The sequence below is a fragment of the Pongo abelii genome, chromosome 7 (assembly GCF_028885655.2).
Source record: "Pongo abelii isolate AG06213 chromosome 7, NHGRI_mPonAbe1-v2.0_pri, whole genome shotgun sequence".
Lineage (NCBI taxonomy): Eukaryota > Metazoa > Chordata > Mammalia > Primates > Hominidae > Pongo > Pongo abelii.
The window spans coordinates 15,216,818-15,241,339 of record NC_071992.2 but is presented as its reverse complement, the minus strand read 5'-3'; the positions used below and the strand labels follow the sequence as shown (position 1 = coordinate 15,241,339).

Below are 24,522 nucleotides of genomic sequence, written 5' to 3'. Positions count from 1 at the left end.
TGGAGCATGACCTTTAATGGGGGAATTCTAAAGGGAAAATTATTCAGAATTTTGATTATGTAAAACATGAATATATTGAGATGTCAAAGATAAAGCATGACATAATATGGATTTCAAATAAAAGGTTATTATGAAAGTGGTAATGGTTATTTTCCATTTAGAATGACTTACTAAGAGGAAATATGCTAAATTTTATGGGGAAAAAATAGTATCTTGATACATAAACGAAGATCTTAACTCAAAGAGTAATAGTGAAGTGCAATACTAAAACTCTTCTGTGCTGATTTTTGCAAACAAATTTCTTTTTCACTGAGATAATTCAGGTGTTAGACACGTAGAAAAGTGACCTCCAGGTAATGCCACTAATTCTATGGTTTTATATTTTTATAGAGGAAATAGATAATAAATGGCTTCTCAGAATGCCATCTAACATTTTTCTCCATACATGTGTTTTCAAAATGCCATGGTATTCCTTGGGGAAAAATACTGTTCCCTCATTACATAAATTTGGATGAACAACAGAAGTTTCATAAAATCTTCACAACCAAAATGGCTATCTAGATAATTTGTTCAAGCGTTCTTCTCTCAAAACTCAACACCTACCCCCAGCTTTATTTCTTTTTCCCCCTACAGCTAAATTTTTCAAGGAGTACTCTATATCCATTCATTATTTACTTACATTTTTCCTCAACCTACTTTGTCTACCCCATTTGTATAAGTGAAATGGCATTTGCTAAGGTCAACAGTGCCCAATACATGACTAAATCATCTTTACATGGCCTATCTGCAGATTGACGTGGTTAGATAACCATCCTTCTTTAAATATTCATTCCTTAGCATCTATGACACCATACATTCCTGATTTCCTTCATCCACTTGATAATTTTTTTCACAATCTTTTCTGGTTTATTTTCCTCTACTTAGCCATTAATTGGCATTTCTCAGGAGTTGGCATCAACCCTGCTTCTCTTCTTATTCTAGTCGCTTCCAAAAAAGCTTGACAATCTATGGCTTCAATTTCCAGCTATATGCCATTGATCCCCACCCTTCCCCCAGCCCTCGCCAATTTATTTTTCACCTCTAGGCTATACCTTTCCTCTGAACTGCAAAAACAAATAATCAAATGTTTCCTCAAACTGTCAATGTATATGTCCCAAATGCACCTTATATGTCCAAATAATCATACTCTTCATCACTCCCATCAAACACAGTCCTCTTCTGGTGTTCCTATCTTAATGAAATTCATGATCATTCATCCGGGCGCACAAGTCAGAGCCTTAGTAATATTTCAAACATCTACTATTTATTAATTCCCCATAGCCATTTGATCGCCAAAGACAGTTATTACGTTTTAAATTTCTCTTACATCCCCACACTACTTTGCTTCTGCTCCATCAACATCCTGGCCCAAACTACCAACATAGCTCTCTTGGATTTTTGTAAAAGTTTTTGTAACTATTCCAACTACAACAGTGCCTTCTATAATCAGGGAAAAAAAGTGAAAGTTCTTAGTCCTCAAATCTGTGAAGGAAGCATAGTAAAGTCTTAAGTTAGTTTCCCAAGTGCCTGTAGAAATTATAGTAATTACTCAAATACACAACAAAGACATCTATCCACATTACACATTATCATTAACAATCACCAGCTCTGGTTTGATTAGAGTAAGTCGCTTGAGAAGTGGCAGAGAAAAGGGTAAATGGCATGCACTATTTCCATCTCGCTGCATCTCCTGCTCTGTCTCTGATCTTTCAAAACCAGAGTATCTGATATGACTTTTCTCAGTCAGTCTTTTCCAGATTATTCTGGGGTCATCTGAAAGCCTGGGAAAGTCTTGATGTGCTTCTCCAATACGGGTGAGAAAGTCTTTGGTATGAAGATGTTCATCTATTTTCTCTTGGAGTAGAAATGACTGCAGTAAAGTCTTCTTTTGTTTCAGAAAGGCAGATAGGGCCAGCTCCGCTCTTTTCCTGTTACAATCGGGACACTGAGAAGATATGTGTTGCTTAGCTGCTGCCTCCTGTTTTGGCGTTGTCCTCATGTTTTTAAAGTAGATTCTGTTCAAAAGTTCATCGGGTACAGTACAACTTAAGGCATCTCTCTCTGAAGCCTCTACATCCAATCCAAGATGCAGCTTTTTATGTCTGCTGCTCGTCTTCTTCTTAGAATCCCCTCTACGATGAATCAAATTTATCCTCATGGTGCAATAAGACTGCAAGGCATTCAATTCTTCATCGGATATCCGAGTGATTTCTGCTGGAAGTTTGGTGTCTGGTTGGTGCTGCTCAAAGTTAGAGTCTTTGCGCTTGAGGTAGTTGATCCATTTTTTACTCAACTTCTTTTCATAATTTTTGAAGACCAAAAGCTCAGATTGTGTGTCTCCTTGTTCCAAGCTTGGAGTCTGCTTCTCCCTCTCCAGTTTGCTCCCAGAGGTCAGGGGCGAGGGCTGCCGTCCTCCAGAGGAGCTGAATGAACTAGAAGTCTGTACCTCATGAGTAAAGTTCTTCAAAGTCTCAGTCTCATCAGAAAGGTTTGCCAGAGCACTTTTGTCCGTTTGGGCCAATTCTGGGCAGATGGCCATCACAATGCATCAGGCTCGGCTACTCATCTCCTTTGCCCAAGTTAAGACTGGCTCAGGAACCCGTCAGGAGCTGACCCCTCCGGGAATGGATCTCAAGGCCATCAGCTCTGCGGAGCTCGTCTTCCGGGAGACGCCTTCCCAGCTGCCTTGGCAACGCCGGCCGCTCATGCGCAGTGACTGGCCACCGTGCGGCGTCCCGCCTTTTCCTCCGCCCTCCCCAGCGTCCACTGCGCCTGCGCTGCTTGCTGTGGGTTGGCGATTTTGCCCTTTCTTCTGCACTCCTTCTTCTCTTTCGTGCTAAAGTCGAGTAGTCAAGGGGCAAACCATGCAAACTCTGTTTCCCAGGGGTCAGACCGGTGGCACACGTGTGTGAGACCAATAGAGTTAGGTGGCCTGTGACAAATCCGAACGTCTACGCCCGCCTAAATGCATCTAGATTTAAAAATCAAGCAAAATGCGCTGGACAAGATGCACAAGCAAAAACTTATCTGCAGTGTTTATAGCCAAGAGACACCTCCTTGTAGACTATATCTTTGGGGAAAAGTCAAAATACAGAAACCATTCTGTAAGAAGTAATGTTCTGTCCTCCAGCATTCTGACGACCTCGAAGTTTGGGCGGGGTCGGGGGGTGGGGAGCAGGGGCGGGGGAGGACCTGAATTTTCCAAATCAGTTTCTCTGGCCTTTTGTCCATACAGGTCCCCTCTGGCTGGCATATCCACGCCCGTCCTTACTCTTAATATGGTTAATCTATCCTCCTCCTCCGAGTCCCATTTCCTCAGGAAGGGCTTAATACCCACCCCTGCCCTAAACTCTTTCCAGCATTTTTTTTTTTTTAAATAGTGTCCAACAATGTGATTGTATGAGTATCTGATTATGAAGGCTGAAGGCAGAAATCATCTCGGTGTTGCCGACTAGTACTTGCCCAGCAACCAGCAGACACATAGCAGGTGTTCAAGAAATCTCTGTTGAGTGAATGGCTATGGAACAAATAAATCTTACCTTACACAGGTCCAGAGGATTTGGGGAAATAAGTACAATCAGCTCAGGGAAATCTAACCTTTTTTCTAACTGAATCCCCAAACTTAGGCTACTACTCAGGATATATTTTTTATTAATGAGTTTACTTAAAAAACACAGTAGAGTTTTATTAATTATTGTGAGAAATTATAAAATGTTAACTCTAGAGATGGACTTTTCCTAGGTCATAATAGTTCTTGAGTCTAGGTCTTAGTCAATGTGTAGGATAATTTTAAGAGCCCAGACACCCTTCTTTCTCAGTTTTGTCTCTCTCTCTTTCTTCCTGTGTTTGTTGGGGATTGGGGGATGTTATTCAGGTCTAGCCAGATATATTCCCCAAATGTTCATTTTGGCAAAAAGTGAAAGTCAAATATTCAAAAAGCATCTCTCAAGTATATGAGCCAGCTTCCTGTTGAAGATAAGGAGACTCCAACTTCATTTATTCAACCCAAATTTTATTTTATCATATAATGGTAGTCTTTAAAAAAGAGGTGGCATGTAATTTGTGATTAATTCCAAATAATTTCCAGTAGGGCTCAATATTTTCATTATTTATTATTTCAAATCTCTGCCTCATTCTCTGAATATTTACACATTCATATTTACACTATTCATGTTTTATCTATACCTTATCCATAACATTGAACAAGGGAGCTATACTTAAAATCTGTCTGTGTCTTCTAACATGCCAAATGTCTGGGGTAATCTGCCTTTTTTATAATAGTGTCTTAAATTTCTCTTGATTTTTAAAAATAACTTTATCCTAGAAGGAGATATATGTGGGTGGGAAATTCTATAATTAATTTCCTTGTAATATTCAGCGTGACCCAGTGGACAGTTTTACATTCTAGTAAGTGTGTTATCTAAGGAAGAAAATATCTCAATAGTACTATATTTATCAAATAAGATTCATGAAAACACAGGTCAAAGTTTGATTTTAAACAAATATGAAGAGTAATAGTTTTCCTTTGGAAATCCCAAGCTTCTTGCCATCTCTCAGGGGCTGTTGGGAATGTCAAAATGCTTTATTGACCAAGCTGTGGCAGAAGGCTGCTTGTGGTGGGGATTGGGAGATATGAAGAATAGAAGACAGAGTCCAGTCAGGCTCTCTTGGCCTAAACTTGCTATGCCCTTCCTGTTACTGTTCTGCAGCTACTTTCTCTTCTTCGTAGTTCCCATCAGACAGCAGGGCCAAGGCTCTTCTTCCAGCTTTTTCCTTAATGATCAAGAATGCTTTGCAGCTATAAGGCCAACCCCAGAAAGAAGAAGTCAAAACAAATTCGTGATTCCCCTTCTCTCTTGCTTTCCTTTCCTATGGAGGGAGAAAAGCAAACTTTCAGCATCTGTCACTCTGGCAAGCAATTCTCCTCCCAGATATCAGAACCGTTTCCTTGATGAGTTGGCATTTGGCAGGTACCTCTTCCGAGTGGTGTGCAGGGTACAAAGTGGGAATCTAGTTTAAGTATAAGAGAGACTACGATGACAGAGCCTTCAAAAATATTCCACCCTTTACATCAACTTCTCAAGTAACACTGTGCTTGGTTCTGTAGATCCAGCACGATGAAATGTTTAGCTGTTCTCCTAGGGGGCTAAGTTGAATGTGACAGGAATCCCACTGTAAGGGCCATTTTTGTGAAGAAAAGAATCTTATATCACTCAAGATGAAAAACGATGTTATTTATAGTTGTTCAATTTTTTTGTGTGGTTCAGTGGTTGTTCTTTATCTTTACAATGTTTTTACCTCACAATTATCTCAATCTTTCTATTCTGTTTTCTGCATCTTTGGTGTTACTATCTTTTTTTCTGAAATTGATCAATTGCCTTGTGAATAGCTGCCTTCTACTTTAATAGCTATATTTTGCAAAAGTAATAATATAGGTTTACTGCAGATTTTTAAAAAAGAAAATGATAAGCCACAAATACTGATTTTAAGCAAAAGCTACCTATATTCTGACTTCCCAGAGATAATTACTATAAACATTGATAAAGTGTTGTAATATTTTTCTTGAATTTCTTAATTAAAATCTAGATTATGTTGAATTTTGGTTTTATGAACAATTTTTTCCAGTTAGTAATAAAATGAACCTTTCCATTCATCATAAAAATTATTTTCAACATAATTTTAAAGGTGGTTTTGCATTATTTGATTCATTTAACAAATATATTCAGATACAAGGTATTTCTAGTTTTTTTGCTATGAAAAATTATTCCTTTAGCTAAATCTTTGTATACATTTGTAGCTATATGTTTAGGATAAATTCCAGAAATCATAATTCGTGGGTCAAAATGTATGCACATTTTTAATGCTTTTGAGATATGTTTCTCCTCTATAGATTAAATTGACAGATCCTTCAAAAATATGCTACCCTTTACACCAATTTTGCAAGTGCCACTGTGCAAGGTTCTGTGAATCAAGCAAGATGAAATGTTTAGCTCTTCTCCTAACAGACTAAGTTAAGGATGCCAGGACTCTCACTATGAGGAGCTGATTCTTTCTGGAGGAAAGAATGTTATATCACTCATGATTTTTAAAAAATTATTTTAATTTATGGTTTCTGTACATCATTTTTTCTAGGATATGATGTTCTTTTGTCCATAAATACTTCGTTTTATATCTCTTACAAGTTAGGCCTTTTTAAAAACAGCCACATTATGATCACATCTAGCACAAAACGATAAATCCTTAATATAATCTAATCATTATTCTGTGTTCAAATTTATCTGACTGCCTCAAGAATGGCTTTTTGCAAGTTGAAGTATTAGAATCAGGATCCAAACAAGGTCCACTGACTGCATTTGGCTAACGCAGTCCTCAAAGGTTTTACTTCCTAACAGTTCCAAAATATAAATAATTTTTATAAATGAAAAAGTAAAAAGGACCAGGAAGAGAAGTTTAGTTTTCTTCTCTGTTCTTGCCATTACGTTCTCTATAGATAATCATAACTTTAGAGTTTGTATCTTTCAAAAATGTTTTGAAAATATAAATATGTCTCTCATACATATGTGTTCCTCTCTTCTCATAAAAACAAATTGACATACTCTACACATTGCTTTATAGCATTTTTTTCTTAAAAATATATTCTAGATGCTACTTCACAACAGCATATAGACATCATTCTCATTTATTTCTAAGATTGCATAGTACTTCACTGTAGAAATGTATTTTATTCACACATTTTGATGGGCATTTTGCTATTATAAGAAATCAAAATTTGCTTTGTATCTGTGGAGATATATTTTCAATATGAATTTTAGGAGTGAGATTACTATTTCAAAGATGAAGACATATGTAGTTTTCTACTTACTTCCAAATCCCCCTCCACAGGCGGTACACATATTACATTTCTGCCAGCAATGTGTGGGAGCATCTGTTCCCAAAAGCCTGGCCAGCAGGGTATGTTCTCAAATGTATGGATTCTTGCCAATCTAAAGGATAAGAAATGATATCTCAGCGTAATTTTAAATTGAATTCTTCTTATTAGCAGTAAGAATGAACACCATTTCATGTGTATAAAGGCCACTTACATTTCTTTTTCTTTTTATGTGTACCATATATTCTTTTACCTATTTTTATATAAATTTTGTTCTTTTCTTTTCAATTCTCAAGGATCACTTCATATGTTGGAAATATTATTTATTTGTCTGTGACTTGGTTCCAAATAGCTCTTCTCAGTTTGTCTATTTGTCTATGCTGTGTTTTGCCATGTAAAAGTTTGATTTTTCTCTCATATATCAAATGTATCAATCTTTTTCCTACTTGCCCTTGGATTGTTTACACTAGCTTTTATTTTATTTTGTTAAAGTTATTTTTTATTTAAATTGACCCAATTATTTCTTTTAGTGTACAGCTCTGTGAATTTTAACACATATATAGGTTCTGTAACCACCACCAAAATCAAGGTGCAGAATCCCCTGTTCTATCTCCTTTTTTGGCACACCCTCAACCTACCCGTAACTCCTGTCTTTAGTACTTTTTCCATTGATTTTTTTCCTGTTTTCCAAATATATAATCATATTATCTATAAGTTAAGATAGCCTCTTGCTTTCTAATTTTTATGTCAGTAATTGCTTTGTCTTTGATATCTAATTTCTTTGACTAATACCTCCCACACAGTTTGAACTAGTAGTAGAGTTAATAACCTTACCTATTTTTAAAATTGGATATTTATCTTTGTCTTGGATTTATGAAACATATATAAAATTTATCATAGTTCTGTAATGTTTTGAACTTAAAAATTCAAGCAGTCAGAATTACCTGCGTGATATAAAATTGTCCTGTAAACTGCTATTATTGCAAAGCTCTGGTAGGTAGATAAGCAGGTAAATGAATAGACAGATGAAGAAATAAATAAATTAATAAAGAACAAACTTTCCAATTAAAGATTTTAAATAAATTTGCCATCTATGTTCCTTCAATATTGCCAGAATATTGTTTACTTTACCCAGTTTTGCATTAAAAAAATAAGTTTAAGCAAAATTAAATCCTGCACGTGTAGTGGCTTTTCATTTTTAAATAATTTCGACTTTAGGAGGATGAAGCAGGAGGATCTTTAAGAATAGGAGTTCAAGACCAGCCTGGGCAACACAGTGAGACCCCTTCCCAAACTTGTTTCTACAAAATGAAAAACTGAGCCTGGTGTGGCTGTAGTTGCACCAGGTGTGGCTGTAGTTGCATGGCTGTAGTTACTTAGCCAGGTGTGCACCTCTAGTCCTAGCTACTGAGGAGGCTGAGGCAGGAGGATTGCTGGTCAGAAGTACGAGGCTGCAGTGAGCTATGATTGCACCAGTGCACTCCAGCCTGGGTGACAGACAGAGCAATACTTCTGTCTCAAAAAAAAAAAAAAAAAAAAAAACAAGGAAAAACACTTTAAATATACAATATTTATCTAAATGTTAGACAAATTGATTTTTGTGTAACTGTTGAAATATGAACTAGCACACAAAGTTTGAGCCTAGACACTCCAAATGTCCCCATTTAAACCAACAATTTTTTTAATTAAAAAAATATATATAATCTCAGTGACCTTTTTGTAAAGGATATTATCACTGAAATCAAGGCATCAGTAGGGTTGGTTCCTTCTGAGGGTTGTGAGGGGAGGATCTGTTTCAGGCCTCTCTCCTTGACTGGTAGATGGCTGTCTTCATGTTCTCCTGATATTCTCCCTCCATGCATGTCTCTGTGCCCAAATTTCCTTTTTTTCCCCCCCACAGGGACACTAGCCATATTAGATTAACACCCATTAAAATGGCTTCATTTCAACCTGATTTTCTCTTTAAAGACTCTATCTCCAATAAGGCCACATTCTCAGATACTGGAGGTTAGGACTTCAACTTAAGAATGGTGGGGGAGGAGGAGTACAATTTAACCCATGATGTGTAGTTTATATGAAAACCAGACTAAACTCTAATTACACAATCTGCTTTTGGGGTCGACTTTTAGTATGAAAACTGCTGGTGATTTTCTAAGTGAGAAAAATAAAATTGTTAAATATGGGAACCTACCTGTTCATTAAGAAGTATCTTTATTTTAGGTGAACATCTGTGGGGGCCTTGTGAGGACAAGTTATATTCTCTGACCCTATCCCAAACCTGTCTGGCCAGGCTGTAGAGTGATTGCTCACATCACACACTTATGTAAGAAATTATTTTAAGAAAGTATTATTTTTATTTGAAAATAAGTGAAAGTTTTTTTTAAATTCTTTTCAGATTGGTATATTTCAGGATTTTTTAATGTTTTTAAGCACTAGGCAATGATTTCCTACTATTCCATCTGAGTATCCGGTAAAACTCAAAACAAATGTAGGTTCTACATTACTCAGCTATATTCAAAATGAATATGCCCAATATATTTAAGAGTAGCAATGCAACTTAACAGCAAATAATGTTAAATATGAATTTGAATTGTATGATCTCTTTTGCTACTTTGTCTTGGAAATTCTATGATAACAACATAATATCTAGGTTTTCTGACACTAGCCCAATAGACAGCTGCCTTATTTACATTCCCTTTATTGTAGTCCAGTTTCAGAATGGTTCTGGGCATCTTTATGCAATTTTATAAAGTTAAGTCCCTCAGCCTTTGGGCAGTACTATTGAAAGCTGACCTTGGAATCTAGGAAATGAATATAAATGAGATTCTAAATATAATGTGTTTCCTTTCATAGCACAGATGATGTATAAAATGAACACAGAAATGTGCCATTAATTTGAATTTGAGTTACATACTTTCGTGTTTTCCTTGGGTAGAAGGGTCTGTGATTACAGATGACAGAATTGGAATTCACAATGATTTTCCTGAAAACTACTACATAGAATTATTTTTCCACTACTCAGCATCTTTGCAAAGCATTTTATTGTAATTTTCCTACTTACAATGTAAGCTTTCACTGTAAAACGAATATTAATATAATTACATAGTGTTGAATGACATGGAAATTGCAAATTATTTTATTTGAGATGAATCTTTCAGTAAAACTATTTTATTAAAGTGTTCAAAGTAAGCATAAAAATATCACCCTGCCCTGGAAAAGACAGCTAATGTCATAAATGGAGCTCACAGGCTAAACTCATTTTATCTCCTTATTTTAGATAGGCATTTTCCAAAAACAAACTATGTCACTGAAGAATGCAAGACTGTTTCTTTAGAGCCTTCCATGCTTAACTTGAAAGCTGTCAACCCAGGAGGCTGAAACAGAGCAAGATTATGAATCCTGAGTGAATGGCTCATTCTTTGCGCCCATGCTTTTGCTGCATGCTGCCATGTGGTACAAGGCGGAGAGGTATGCACTATGATAGCTAATGAAGCACTTCCTTTATACCGCACTGACCAGAACTCTTATTTGAAGCCTGTATATTATGCCACTGAAATCTCACAATGTTAGCTTTTGTTCTGGCTAGCAGAGGCAGTTGCTTGTCCTTTCTGTAGCTAAATTTCATGCACTAAAGTTGTTAGACCCTTTACTAATATGTGTAGGTCTAAGTCATAAAACCAGCTTCCGCTATGTTTGCAAGAATGTTTTGTTTTGTCTGCCTTTTCAATGACAGCATCCCCTAAAGCCAATCATTTGTGACTTTGAGGCCATTGAGAGATAAAAGGCTTGAAGTAAAAGTCATTGGCCCTCCTGAAGTCACTCATCTATGTCAAATATAGTGATACAATTAACATTCTAAGAACAGAAATTGAGATGAAACTTAATTTAGGATGAAAAGAATGGCATCACAAAAAACACATGAAAAAATGCTCACCATCACTGGCTATCAGAGAAATGCAAATCAAAACCACAATGAGATACCATCTCACACCAGTTAGAATGGCAATCATTAAAAAGTCAGGAAACAACAGGTGCTGGAGAGGATGTGGAGAAATAGGAACACTTTGACACTGTTGGTGGGACTGTAAACTACTTCAACCATTGTGGAAGTCAGTGTGGCGATTCCTCAGGGATCTAGAACTAGAAATACCATTTGACCCAGCCATCCCATTACTGGGTATATACCCAAAGGACTATAAATCATGCTGCTATAAAGACAAACGCACACGTATGTTTATTGCGGCACTATTCACAATAGCAAAGACTTGGAACCAACCCAAATGTCCAACAATGATAGACTGGATTAAGAAAATGTGGCACATATACACCATGGAATACTATGCAGCCATAAAAACTGATGAGTTCGTGTCCTTTGTAGGGACATGGATGAAATTGGAAATCATCATTTTCAGTAAACTATTGCAAGAACAAAAAAACACCGCATATTCTCACTCATAGGTGGGAATTGAACAGTGAGAACACATGGACACAGGAAGGGGAACATCACACTCTGGGGACTGTTGTGGGGTGGGGGAAGGGTGGAGGGATAGCTTTAGGAGATATACCTAATGCTAAATGACAAGTTAATGGGTGCAGCACACCAGCAAGTCACGTGTATACATATGTAACTAACCGGCACATTGTGCACATGTACCCTAAAACTTAAAGTATAATAATAATTTTTTAAAAAATTAAAAAATAAATAAATAAATAAATAAAGGGAGATATTTGAAGAAAAAAAAAAAGAATGGCATCAGATGGACCAAAATTAATTACACTGTGTAATCCTCAATGTAACTGAGAAATATTCAGTGTGACCCATTTGTTATATTTAAACATATTATTATCATAAGGTATTATGTGATTAGGGCCTCCTTTCCTGGACTATGATTAGATTTTGTGTCTCACTGCATGCTTTCAGAAAGTGACCTAAAGAAAAATACATAGTGACTGTCATAACAATCTATGAAATATAGGCTTCGGTTAACCTAAATGCAAATAAGAAATATTTAAAAGTTCCTCAAAACTTATAAATTTTTAAATGAAAAAATTATGAACCACATTCTCAAACTTGAGGTGTATCAAGTCCTTCAGGGAGTCCTCCCTGGTTCCTTCCTCTCCCGCATTGACCACATCCCATCAGTCACAAAATCATCGTTCTCAGTAAACTATCGCAAGGACAAAAAACCAAACACCGCATGTTCTCACTCATAGGTGGGAATTGAACAATGAGAACACATGGACACAGGAAGGAGAACATCACACTCTGGGGACTGTTGTGGGGTGGGGGGAGGGGGAGGGATAGCTTTAGGAGATATACCTAATGCTAAATGGCGAGTTAATGGGTGCAGCACACCAGCATGGCACATGTATACATATGTAACTAACCTGCACATTGTGCACATGTACCCTAAAACTTAAAGTATAATAATAATAATTTAAAAAAAGAAAAAAAATACCATAACTACACATGCCAAAACTGGCGGCTGCTGTTCAATCCCTTCTCCAAGCCCTTGGTATAAGTAGCCACCATTTTTCACTGTGTGAAAGTTGATTGTACAAGTTGGGTCATTCTTGTAATATTCAGCTAAATCAGAATAGAAGAACCAGGGAAGAAGCACTCAGGACATATAGCACCTGCTCCAAGAATTAAATCTACCACAAGCCCAGCTGCTGAAACTGCCTGTTGGATCCTGAAACCAGTTTTTCTCTCATAGCTACTGAAACAACCTGCTATGAGCCTAAGGCCAGTTTTACCCACCACTGTTACTCATGAATCAGAGCTTGCCAGCTCCCCAGAATTTTACTAGTGCCAATGAACAAAACAATATGTAACATTTTTCCTTTTTAGAAAACCTCCAACCTTCTCCTTGTGCTTCAGACATACCAAAGATCATCTGGTTTGTGTGTATGCCCCGAGTTGCAATTCTTGCTTCCCAAATAAAATTTAGAGATTTGTGTCTAGATTGCATTTAACTTAGACACCTGGCTCTAACACACCTGTTATTTTAGCTTGTTTTCAGACTGCTATAAAGACATACCCAAGACTGGGTAATTTTAAAGGAAAGAAGTTTAATTGACTCACAGTTCCACCTGGCTGGGGAGGCCTCAGGAAACTTACAATCATGGCAGAAGGTGAAGGGGTAACGGGCACCTTCTTCACAAGGTGACAGGACGAAGTAAGTGTGAGAACGAGGAAGTGCCACACTTTAAAACCATCAGATCTCCTGAGAACTCACTGTCATAAGAACAGCAAGGGAAAACCACCCCCATGATCCAATCACATCCACCTGGAACCTCCCTTGACACATGGGGATTACAATTCAAGATGAGATTTGGGTGGGGACAAAGAGCCAAACCATATCACCTGCCTTCGGGCTGGCCTCACAACCTCCAGACTCTTCTCACATCCTTTACTTCCTTTCTTTCACTTAACCTGTTTTCCAAATAATTACCCAGACTGTAACCACAATGAAGCACAGCTGAGACACTGGCCCTCACCTGTTCCATGTCTGTTGCTGCATCTCACCATTTGGTCTTGTTAGAAAAAATTAACTAGGTGGGTTGGCTTTTTCAGACTACAAATAAAAAAAAGTGAAAGAGTCAGCATAACACAGTTACTAAAGGTTTTATGTAAAAGCACTTGAGGAAGAAGGAGAGAGGAAATTGATTAAGCCACTGAAATTCCCTAGAAATAGAATAACATTCAGAGTTCCCCAGCAGCTTTCCCCTGTCTCATATTCAGTTATCCTCGCTGACTTCTCACCCTTCAGACCCCTGAATATGCATATGACAATTACTACATTATAAATAAATTAACACTTGTAAAATAAATTGCTTACTGTCTGTCATAACTGATAGACTTTCAGCCCTACCAGGGCTGGAAAAAGTCTGTCTTCTCCACTAAGCTATGTGTCTTGCACATATCAGACTGTCAGTAAATTGTGAAAATAATAAATGAATTAAATAATGGATTTGATAGTCTAGCAACAGATCTGGCCACTCAGCAGTGTCTCTGAGAGCATCCACTTTAGAAACAGGCATATGTTTTCCCCACTTTCGCATTGTGTATCACTGTGATGCAAGTCCTTAAAGCAATTGACCAGCTAGGTCTCATTCAGAAAAGAGCAGTCCTGTCAGGCGCCCAGCCTATGTCTGTATCAGGTCCCACTACTTGGTACATAGTCTGTCCTGAGAAGCAGTATAATTTGGTCCATGCTTATGACCTCTGCCCAGAATCTCTTGAAAAGGAGACTGCAGGAAGCAGGCATCATGAAGGAGTCTTCAGAAGAGGCAGTGTACCAGGAAGGCACCTCGTCTGGACCCCCTGCAGGGTATTCAAATTTTGCTATACATTAGAATCACTTTTCAAAACCCCAGTGGCCAGATGAATCCCAATATGTTTTAAATCAGAATTTTTGGAAGTCAGATGCAGACATCAATATTTTCTAGTATTTCCAGGTGATTCCAGCATGTAGCCAAGTTACAGATGCCACACTCTAGGATTTTGTGACCAGTGATCCAGGACCAGGGACATTGGCATCTCCTGGGAGTGTTTTAGGAGGGCAAAATCATAGCTCTGTCCCAGATCTATGAAATCAGAATTTGCATCATAAAGCAAATCCCTTGTGTAGAGTTGTTTGAGCTCCTTATACATTCTGATAATCAATCCTCCTTGGTTACTATGCATGTTGAGGTGTGAGAAGCACTGCCCTAGCACAGAGAGCAGTTTCACACCACTAACTTACTCCTGGCCATTTTCTTTCTCTTTTGTCCTTCTCTCTTCCACTTGTCTCTTCAGTCTATATACCAGCCATCTAGAACTCCAATTACCTGGAATGCCATCTCTTTCTTTCTTAATAAAGTGCTTTTATTACAAAACCTTTAAACATTTAGAAAGTTCAGGGGAAAATGTGATGAAAACCTATGTATGCACCATTAATATGTAACAAAAATAAACTTACTATCATTGAGTCCTTTCTTATTAAAAAAAAAAAAATGCTACAAGGCCAGGCCCAGTGGCTCATGCCTGTAATCCTAGCACTTTGGGAGGCCAAGGGGAGAGGATCACTTGAGACCAGGAGTTTGAGAACAGCCTGGCCAACATGGTGAAATCCTGTCTCTGCTAAAAATACAAAAAAAAAAAAAAAAAAAAAAAAGATAGCTGGGCATGGTGGTGGGCACCTGTAGTCCCAGCTATTTGGGAGGCAGAGGCAGGAGAATCGCTTGAACCCAGGAGGAGGAGGTTGCAGTGAGCCGAGGTCATGCCACTGCCCTCCAGCCTGGGCAACAGAGTGAGACTCCATCTCAAAAAAAATAAAAAATTTTAAAAAATTAAAAAGCTACAAACATAAAACGAAAGCCACCTATTCATTTCTGTCTAATTTCACTCTGTTCCTCCACAAATGTGTCCATTATCCTGAAGTTGCTATGGCTATGTTGTCTTTTCCACCATTTTTTTTTCCATTTGAAATACCTTATTAAAAAAAAATACAAGAAAGCCTGTCCTCATGGAGCTTATATTCTGGTGTGTGGGCAGAAAACAAGCACAATGAGTAAGTAATTTACACTAGAAGATGGTATGTGATATGTAGAAAAATAAGCAGCAGAGAGTTCAATGGAGTTCTGAGGAGCGTTGTCATTTTAACTTCAGTGGTCAAGGAAGGCGTGCCTGAAGAGTTTATATTTAAACAAAGGAGTGAAGGAAGTAAGGGAATGAATCGTGAGGTTATTGAGCAAAAGTGTTACAGACTGAGAGAACAGCCAATGAGAAGAGCAAGTGTTATGAGACTGAGAGAACAGAAAGAGACGTGCTTGACATGCTTAAAGAAAAGCAAAGATGCTTTGCGGGCGGGAGCAGATTAATAAAACTGGAGGTTAACAGCAGAGAATGAGTGAAAACCCAATCATGCAGGACCTTGCAGGCAGTTGTAAGATCTTTGGAGTTTTCTTTGAATAAAATCAATAACTATTAGAATATTTGAGCAGACATCTTAACAGATATCTCTGGCTGCTGTGATAGACTTCAGATTGTGAGTGGGGAGGTGGAATGACAACCAGAGCATAAAGGCAGAAGCAAAAGTCCAAGCAAGAGATCAGGTTCTTGAACCAGACTGGTAGCAGTAGAGGTGGTGAGAAAGGACCATATTTCAGAGACATTTTGAAGTTTCAGGTTGAAAGATTTCTTAGAGGGTTTGGGAATGAGGTGTGAGAAAGAGAAAAGTTAAGGATGAGAAACTGAAAGGATTGAGTCAACATAAGTGGAAATAGAAAATAATTCAAGAAAAACAGTTGGAGGGAAAACCTGGAAGTGCAGCTTTTGGAAATTTTACCTCTGAGATGGCTTTTAAACACTGAAGTGGAGATGTAAAACAGGTATTTCAGTACATAAGTCTCAGACCAAGGGGAGGAACCTAGAAGGCACTATAGGAGTTTGAAAGTGATGAGCATATAGCCAGATGCAGTGGCTCATGCCTGTAATCCCAGCACTTTGGGAGGCCGAGGCAGGCGGATCACTTGAGGTCAGAAGTTCAAGACCAGCCTGCCAACATGGCGAAACCCCATCTCTACTAAAAGTACAAAAATTAGCAGGGTGTGCTGGTGGGCGCCTGTAATCCCAGCTACTCGGGAGGCTGAGGCAGGAGAATGGCGTGAACCCGGGAGGCAGAGGTTGCAGTGAGCGGAGATTGTGCCATTGCACTCCAGCCTGGGCCACAGAGTGAGACTCTGTCTCAAAAAAACAAAACAAGCAAACAAAAAGTGATGAGCATATAGCCATGGGAGGAAATGACGAGAGAAGTGTTTACAGATTATTAGAAAAACAAGAAGCCCCGCATACTAACGTCAAGGTGGCAGGGATGTTAGAAAGATCCAGCAAAGGGCACAGACAAAGAGTAGCAAGGGAGACATAAGAAAAATATTTTGAAGAGAAGAAAGTGTTCAAATATATCAAATGTCCTCAAGTAAGATAAGGGCTAAGAATTAACTACTAGAATTTTTAATGCGGAGGACTTGGGTGACCTTGACAAGAATCGTTTTGAAGGTGTAGAGATGAAAGACTGATGGGCATTTGTTCTAAAGAGAATCAGAGGACAGAAAATGGAGACAATAAGTGTAGAGAACTCTTTTAAAAATTTTGCCACGAAGGGGGACAGAAAAATGGAAAGGATGGGAGCAGTGGCTCATGCCTGTAATCCCAGTACTTTGGGAGGCTGAGGTGAGAGGACTTGTCAGAGCCCAGGAGTTTGAGACCAGCTTGGGCAACATAGTGAGACTCTGTCTCCACAAGTTTATTTTTAATTTAAAAATTAAAAACCAGGAAGAAAATGGAAAAATAGCTGGAGAAGCAAGTGTAATCACAAGAGGATTGTGTTTAATATAAGAAAAAACACTATGCTGGTATGCTGATGAGAAACTCAATGAAATGAAGATGAAATAGGATGAAAAATATAGAAGTGATACTCTACAACACATGAGAGAGAAAGGGATATAGTACATGCATGGAGAAATTGGCCTTATATAGGAGCACAGAAAGTTCATCTAAAACAGTAAGAAGAAAGGTGATATATATGTACATGACAGCTGATACGTATTTAATTTGTCAATATAATGACTTATAAATGTTACTTTATTGATCATTAGTAATCAATAGCACACTAGTGACCAACGCCGTCAATGTTTAGGTGTGTTTGCAGTCTGTGGGTGTTGATAACTATTGCATTAATGCAACTAATATTTTGTAAGCTGAAGTAACAAGCTTTTAGTATAATATTCCTATTCCTAATTCTGTGATTAACCAATGAAAGCTAAATTTCTTCAAAACATACTGCTTTTCCATAAAATTAAATAATTTATTCTAATGTACCAAATAAGAAGCCTCATTGTGAAATACATATTAATGCTCTCTAGAAAAGATTTAGTTTATGTGTTTTCTGTGATCATTTTCTTTCACTTAGACTTTGTACTTTCTTTTAATAAGAGAATATGACAATACATGTGAGTTTTTCAAAAAATAAAAATACAAAGTTCAATCTCATTTTCTTGCATTTAAAAAATATGACAAAACCCTTTAAAAAACATTTTCCTGTAGTAATTTTTTTGTTGCTTTTCTCTTATTCCATTGTTAATATTCTCAGAAATTAATACTCTATGAACATATTTCTAGTACATAGTATAGAACAGTGGTCTTTAATTAGTCGTTTATATAACTGCCCAACAGAACTTTGGAAAAATATATATTCACTCATATGTTTTTAAGGTTATAGCTGATACTTCTATCATAAGATTAAATAGTTGTGAATGATAGAATTTCTAGTTTTTTATTGTATATATGTTTTGATTTATTTTCATCAAAATATTGAATCTGAAAATTTTGCTTATTCAATTTATTAAAACTTTGTCCATAAATAATTTACTGGCAAATCCAATCTTCATTATTAACCAATCAGATCCAATAAACATGCTAATATGTTTCCTTTACAATTATTTCACTTCCAAGTTCTACCTCGTATATAGGTATATATCTAGACAGGTATGGGGGTATATATATATTTATATATACATATATCTATATATACATATATATCTGTCTAGACACCTATATACACCTGTCTAGAGGTACATATATACAGGTATGTATATACACCTGTCTAGAGGTACATATATACCTATATACTGTCTACAGGTACATATATATACCTATATACTGTCTAGGGGTATATATATATATATACACACACACACACACACATATACACCTGTCTATAGGTATATATATATATATATATATATATATATATATATACACACACACACACACCTGTCTATAGGTGTGTGTATATATATATATATATATTATATATATATACTTGTCTAGAGGTACATATATATACCTGTCATACACACATATACCTGTCTAGATATATACCTAGATATAGATACATATGTTTGATAGATACATATGTTTGATAGATATAACTACATATGTTTGATAGATACATATGTTTGCCTTGCCAAAAGTTTTTCATCTAGATAAAATAAGATGTCTCACCTTCAATCATTTCATACTGAACCTCTCTTTGATTTGTTCTCAAAGGACCTTAATATGCCTTATGTAGCACTCCAGAAGTTTTACAGTTGAGAGCAATGCACCTTAGCAACTGCAGATGAATGAGAGGTTATTTGTTAAGTGGGGAAAATGCTATTGTGAAGGAGGTTGGAGGGAAAGAGAGAGTAATCCTTTTCCCATGATCAACCCATAGACTTGTTCTTAGGCAAATTAGTTTTAGGAAACAGAGATATGGAAACTCAAAATCAAAATTCAAAATCTAGAACTAGATCCCTTAAAACTATCTGAACCCACATATATCTGGAAAATTTTTATGTACTCCCAGAGATATGTGTGCACATACTGAAGACTGTGATTTAGAACAATGCATGCTAGATTGAACATCTAAAACTACATTCTTTGTTTTGGCTGACTACAACGGACTTTTCTGTGTAAATCATTTAACTCACCAAGTATTAATTATAGTTTTGCAAAGTAAGGGATTTTGGCTAAGGTAATGTTTTCCAAAGAGTTTTCAAATGAATATTCCTCACAAAGTGTTCTTTGAAAAAAAAAAAAAGTGTGTGTGTGTGTGTGTGTATGTGTGTGTGTGTTTAAAGAAATCTGGGGAGTGCTGTTAAATGTGCTTTTTGTGGAAAGTAAAATACACATTGGTAGAGTAAATTCACTGAGAATTCTTGCAGGAGAAAAACATATTTAACTTCATTTAACCCATTGATTTCTAGGCTATTTGACCATACATGATTATTCTTTTTTATCATAGGTAATAGCACCATTAAGGGCTACTGTTCTAAGGAAGATACTTCAAGAATCTGAGCCAGAGTTTTCCGAGACTCTTTCTAGCCATACAGCTCCGTGATTTAATATGGAACATGTAGCTTGATTCCAGTAGTAACTGCAGTCACTGGTCTTCTTAAATGACTCATCCATTCAATAGTGTTTAAGCTTTAATTAAAGATAACACAAGCTGCTCTGGAAAGAGCTAAAATAATATACATAATAAAATTTTGTTTTAAGATTCTATTATTTTATTTCTTTTCTACTTATACAAAATGCTCCTGCAGAAAACCATATGCCTCCATATATACTTCTTTACTATGGGGTATGAGTGAGACTTATCTTCCTTTTGACTTTTAAAATTCAAATTGCCTATGTATAGCTCAAGAAAACCATGCAAAAATTCTGTATTAGTCTTCTCACATTGCTACAAAGATACGATTAAGACTGGATAATTCATAAAGAAGAGAAGTACAATTGACTCACAGTTCCTCATGGCTGGGGAGGCCTCAGAAAACTTACAATTATGACAGAAGACAAAGGGGAAGCAAGGACCTTCTTCACATGGCAGCAGGGAAGAGAAGCGCAGTGTGAGCAGGAAAAAAACTGCCATTTTTAAAACCATCAGATCTTTCGAGACTCCCTCCCTATCACAAGTACAGCAGGGGGGAACTGCCCCCCATAATCCAATCACCTCCCCTCAGGTTCCTCCCTTGACACATGAGCATTACAGTTTAAGATGAGATTTGGGTGGGGACCCAGAGCCAAACCATATCAATGTCTCTCTAGCCTATTGTAAGGATAGTTGCCTGTTTCTCAGACTAGAGTCTGGCAGTCTCAAGGATGAAGATACTTCACTGGTTTCTTCAATTTCAGTACCTGCCTTTCACATATAAGCACAACAAATATTTCCTAAATGACTTTAACTGTTTCTGCCTACTCACATGTATTTCGTAAACAAGCCAGAGAGCCACTTTCAAAAACAATGGAAAGGATACAAATAAAGGATAACATGTTGCTAGACCATCTCTTTAAGCTCTAGAATTTTCATGTGATCCTTAAAAATCCAAATGCATGACATGCCTGAGCACTTTGTCTTTTTTGGCAGCAACACCCTCAGAGTTCTTCTGGAGATTAGTTTAGCATGACCTTCCTATTTTGAAGCCAGGCAGGCCTATTTCAATCAACCTGTTCTTCTCCAGATGTTTTTCCTACCACATCCTTTAACAGGGTTTAAAAATTTAATTCCTCTGCTGTTTAATGTATCAGCTTTTTTTGGATTCGTTGTGTCACATACATGAGTTATGTGTGTTAGTTACACAGCAATGTTTCTGTGTCATATCACTGGGGTATTTCATGAAAATGTGGAAGCACAGATGGTGAAAATGTAATTGGAGGGTCGAAGCAGTTAAATTTGCTTACCTCATCTAGTGCCTTATAGAGTGTTTTGAAATACTTTTCAACTCAAATGGAAGTGCTTTCTAATACAGCTTGTAGTTTTCCTTGGGATAATGAGCTCCTAAAGAAAATACTTTTTTAAAAGTATTAAGTTTCTTTTCATACAATTGTTTTACTTGCCATTTAGTGATTTCTTCTATTACTCATGGACTTATCACCTCACTAAGACTGATTATTCAGCAGTGAATACTGCCTCCTAACTGACTTGAGCAACCTGACTTAAAGTAATTTCTACTTAAGATGTTATTTCCTTCCTGTGTTTTCACTGCTAAGTTTTGCCAGCCCCAGAGTAAGAAAATAAGTCATCTGTAGGTGGAGACTCATTTCCTGACTTTTAATGTAGTTGGTCAGTTATGGCTAAATGTAATGGAAGGAAAAATGTTTAAAAATAAGATAAATGTCTTATATTTTATAAATTGAGGGGACAAAGTACAAAAGAGAGAAGAATCCTTTCACTGAAATTCAGTAATTATAATTGATCTTCCACTGAATTCATGCCAACATTTTTCTGGAGCCCAGAAAAGTATTTTCTAAAAAGAGAAATTCTGTTATCAGAAACGTAAGTGATCTTCCGCATGGCTCAGCTAAGAAATTAATCAACAATAATACCCAAATAAACTTGATTTTGTTTCTTTACTGGTTATCTTGATGTTTATTAACCGGTGGTTTTAGAGATATATCTCTATGTTATCAAAAGGAGGTGTGCTCTTAAGTTATGATGTCAATTAAAGCCGTAGAATTGCCAAATCCATATGAGAGCTGATCAGGGTAAGGATAGTCTCCTAAAGTCTATTAAAGGTCCCACCTCTTAACAACGTAGTGGCAATTAAATTTCAGCATAATTTTCAAACATTCAAACCATAGCAATATTCCTTGTAGCTTTATTCATTTATTTAAAAATTATTATTGTTATTTATCATCTGCATACCTACTTCAGTATTCCAGACCCATGGCATATCTCTCCAAGTCCCACCTCTGTTTGACCTCTTGAAACTAATTCATTAATTCAATTTAATACTGGGTGTGTAGTACACATCAATGAACAAGATATAAAACAAAAGATAAATATTAGTCAAGTTTGTGAGTGTTACAAATGGACAATATACAAGTACATAATGCTATAGAAACATGTATCATTCAGCTAACCTAGTGAGGTGTAGGGTCGGGTAGGCGTGGGATTGTTAAGTTTAACATGAAGTACTAACAATAGCAACAAGATATTGAACTTTCCCTATGTGCTAGAACAAACATACTACATTCTTACTATGTTCTCGGCATTAGGCACTATATATTCCTTCAACAACATAACTCTTGCATTCAAATAACTCACGGTTTGAAAAGAGATTCTGATAGATACAGAGATAATTACAATATTTTAAGTGCTAATTTTAAATTCATCCATGTAGAATTATAGGTGGTTGAGAATAATTTTTAAAGGTGTTAAACTTGAACAGAATTTTGAGATGAAGCGATTTCATCCAGAAGACAAGAAAGAAAGAGAGATTCCAAGAAAGGAAACGCGTAAAATGGGTGCAAGATAAGTGTGTTTTAGAGAACTGAAAGTATTTCAAAATGATTCAACAAAGTCTCTGTAGAGAAAGGAGTTGGGAGAAGAGATTAGAAAGACAGTAGGCAGGGATATGAAGTTAGGGATTGATAGATGAGTACAGATAGAGGTTAAATATTTTGTTATTAGTCAAGCTAACAAATAGCTAGATAAAATGATGTTGTATTTTCTAACCTTGACAAATTTGTGTTCTTAATGCATAAACTGTGTTTGTCTCTGCTGCCGACAGAGGCAAAACCCATACACCTTTATAACATTGAGAGCAATAGGATATACTCACCTTTTGTTTGAGGACAGAGAACAAGAAGTGTAGAGAAGCATTATCCTGGGGCCTGAAGAGCATCCCTCAAGACAGTGACATTTCTGGTTACAGACTGTGTTGGGTGAGTAACAGAGGCAGTCATTTTCTTCTTTAATAAATGTATTAAATGTGATTCGTGATATGAGTGGCCCTCTGTGTTTTGAGTCCATTACAAGAGAACCCCTCTTACACGAGTCTATATGAAGGTCATTTGATATAATGCTAAAGGCTTTGAGTTTTATGCAAAAAGCTATGAAAATATTAATAATTGGTCAGTGATAACTACTAAAAATATTCAGAAGGTCATAAAAAATGTGTTCAGTTGTTTATTATAAGTTCTAAATTGAAAATACTATTGTTTCCCAATAAATTAAACTGTTCTTCATACAAGGTAATTCTTCCATCATTTCATAAGCTTTCCATCATATAGTGTGAAATTTTCCACATCATTTAAATCAAGCAGTCGCATGCAATAAAAATAGTTGATTTATCAAAATATTTTCAGGAATTTTATATCATAGACATTTAACATATGATTGTAATTAAACTAAGTCTATGTTTTTTATATATACAACTTAATTCAAGAAGAAAGAACTTCTCCAAAGACTTCTTCACTCTAGGATACATAAAATGTCTACTTCAGGAAATGTAGGATTGTTTTAACAATATACAGCATTCTAGAGACTCTTGCCAAGTTATGACAGAAACCACGATTGATGAGTAAAATACAGAAAATGGAAAGAAGTCTAAATCTGGGATTTAATATTCCAGAATGCTTAGAGCCAATTACTAAGACATTGAGTGTGTTGCAAGCATGGCCTGTCCTCTAACGCTGGTTTTCACCATCACTCACTATGGACTGAGTGAATTCTGGAATAAAAGGCCCAAGAGAGCAGAGGGCCCTAGTTTTTCCTTCATTTACATAAAACTTCAATGCTGAAACAGAATGACATGTTGGTGATTCATGGATAAACCAGTCATATTCTATAAATAAGACATCTGGAAGATGACTTCAAGTTGCACCTAAAATACAATCTTGTAAAATTTGTAGATAAATATGCTTTTTTAAAGAAAAATTTCCTCTGTTAAGTTCAACATAAAGCATGTAATCCAACCCTTTATGGCTTTTTAAAGGGTTCTAAAATATTTCATCATATTAAAACAGTTTTTCAAGATTGCGATTCATAAACATTTGACATTGCAACTGATTAAAAGAAAACAAATTCCTGAAATCTTGGTCTATTTTTAATGCTTGGACATTAAATTGAAGAACAATTTCAGACCATAAAATTCCATGTGTATTTAGAATTTATAGTGGTCTGTGATTATTGCTGAAACAAAGATTAATGACCAATATGAGAAAACCATCACATCCAGCAAGCTGACCATGAGCCCTATAAATAGCATATCCCTTACAAGATTTTAGAAACTATTTTTGACTTTAT

General features: G+C 36.5%; 2 protein-coding genes across 2 annotated transcripts in view; one reads left to right on the top strand and one right to left on the bottom strand.

Moving 5' to 3' along the window:
• The window catches only part of DLC1 (DLC1 Rho GTPase activating protein), a 524,846-nt gene that overhangs the window by 35,105 nt on the left and 465,219 nt on the right, over positions 1–24,522 (top strand). The gene's annotated exons all lie outside the window — the stretch shown is intronic.
• Positions 1,282–2,777, bottom strand: C7H8orf48 (chromosome 7 C8orf48 homolog). The gene has a single exon (XM_063726513.1). It carries the CDS (start codon positions 2,576–2,578, stop codon positions 1,619–1,621), a length of 960 nt encoding a protein of 319 aa, XP_063582583.1. The 5' UTR covers positions 2,579–2,777; the 3' UTR covers positions 1,282–1,618.

What these genes read in the sequence shown, in the direction of transcription:
- C7H8orf48 (XM_063726513.1), bottom strand. Translation starts at nt 2,578, where the DNA reads ATGGCCATCTGCCCAGAATTGGCCCAAACGGACAAAAGTGCTCTGGCA.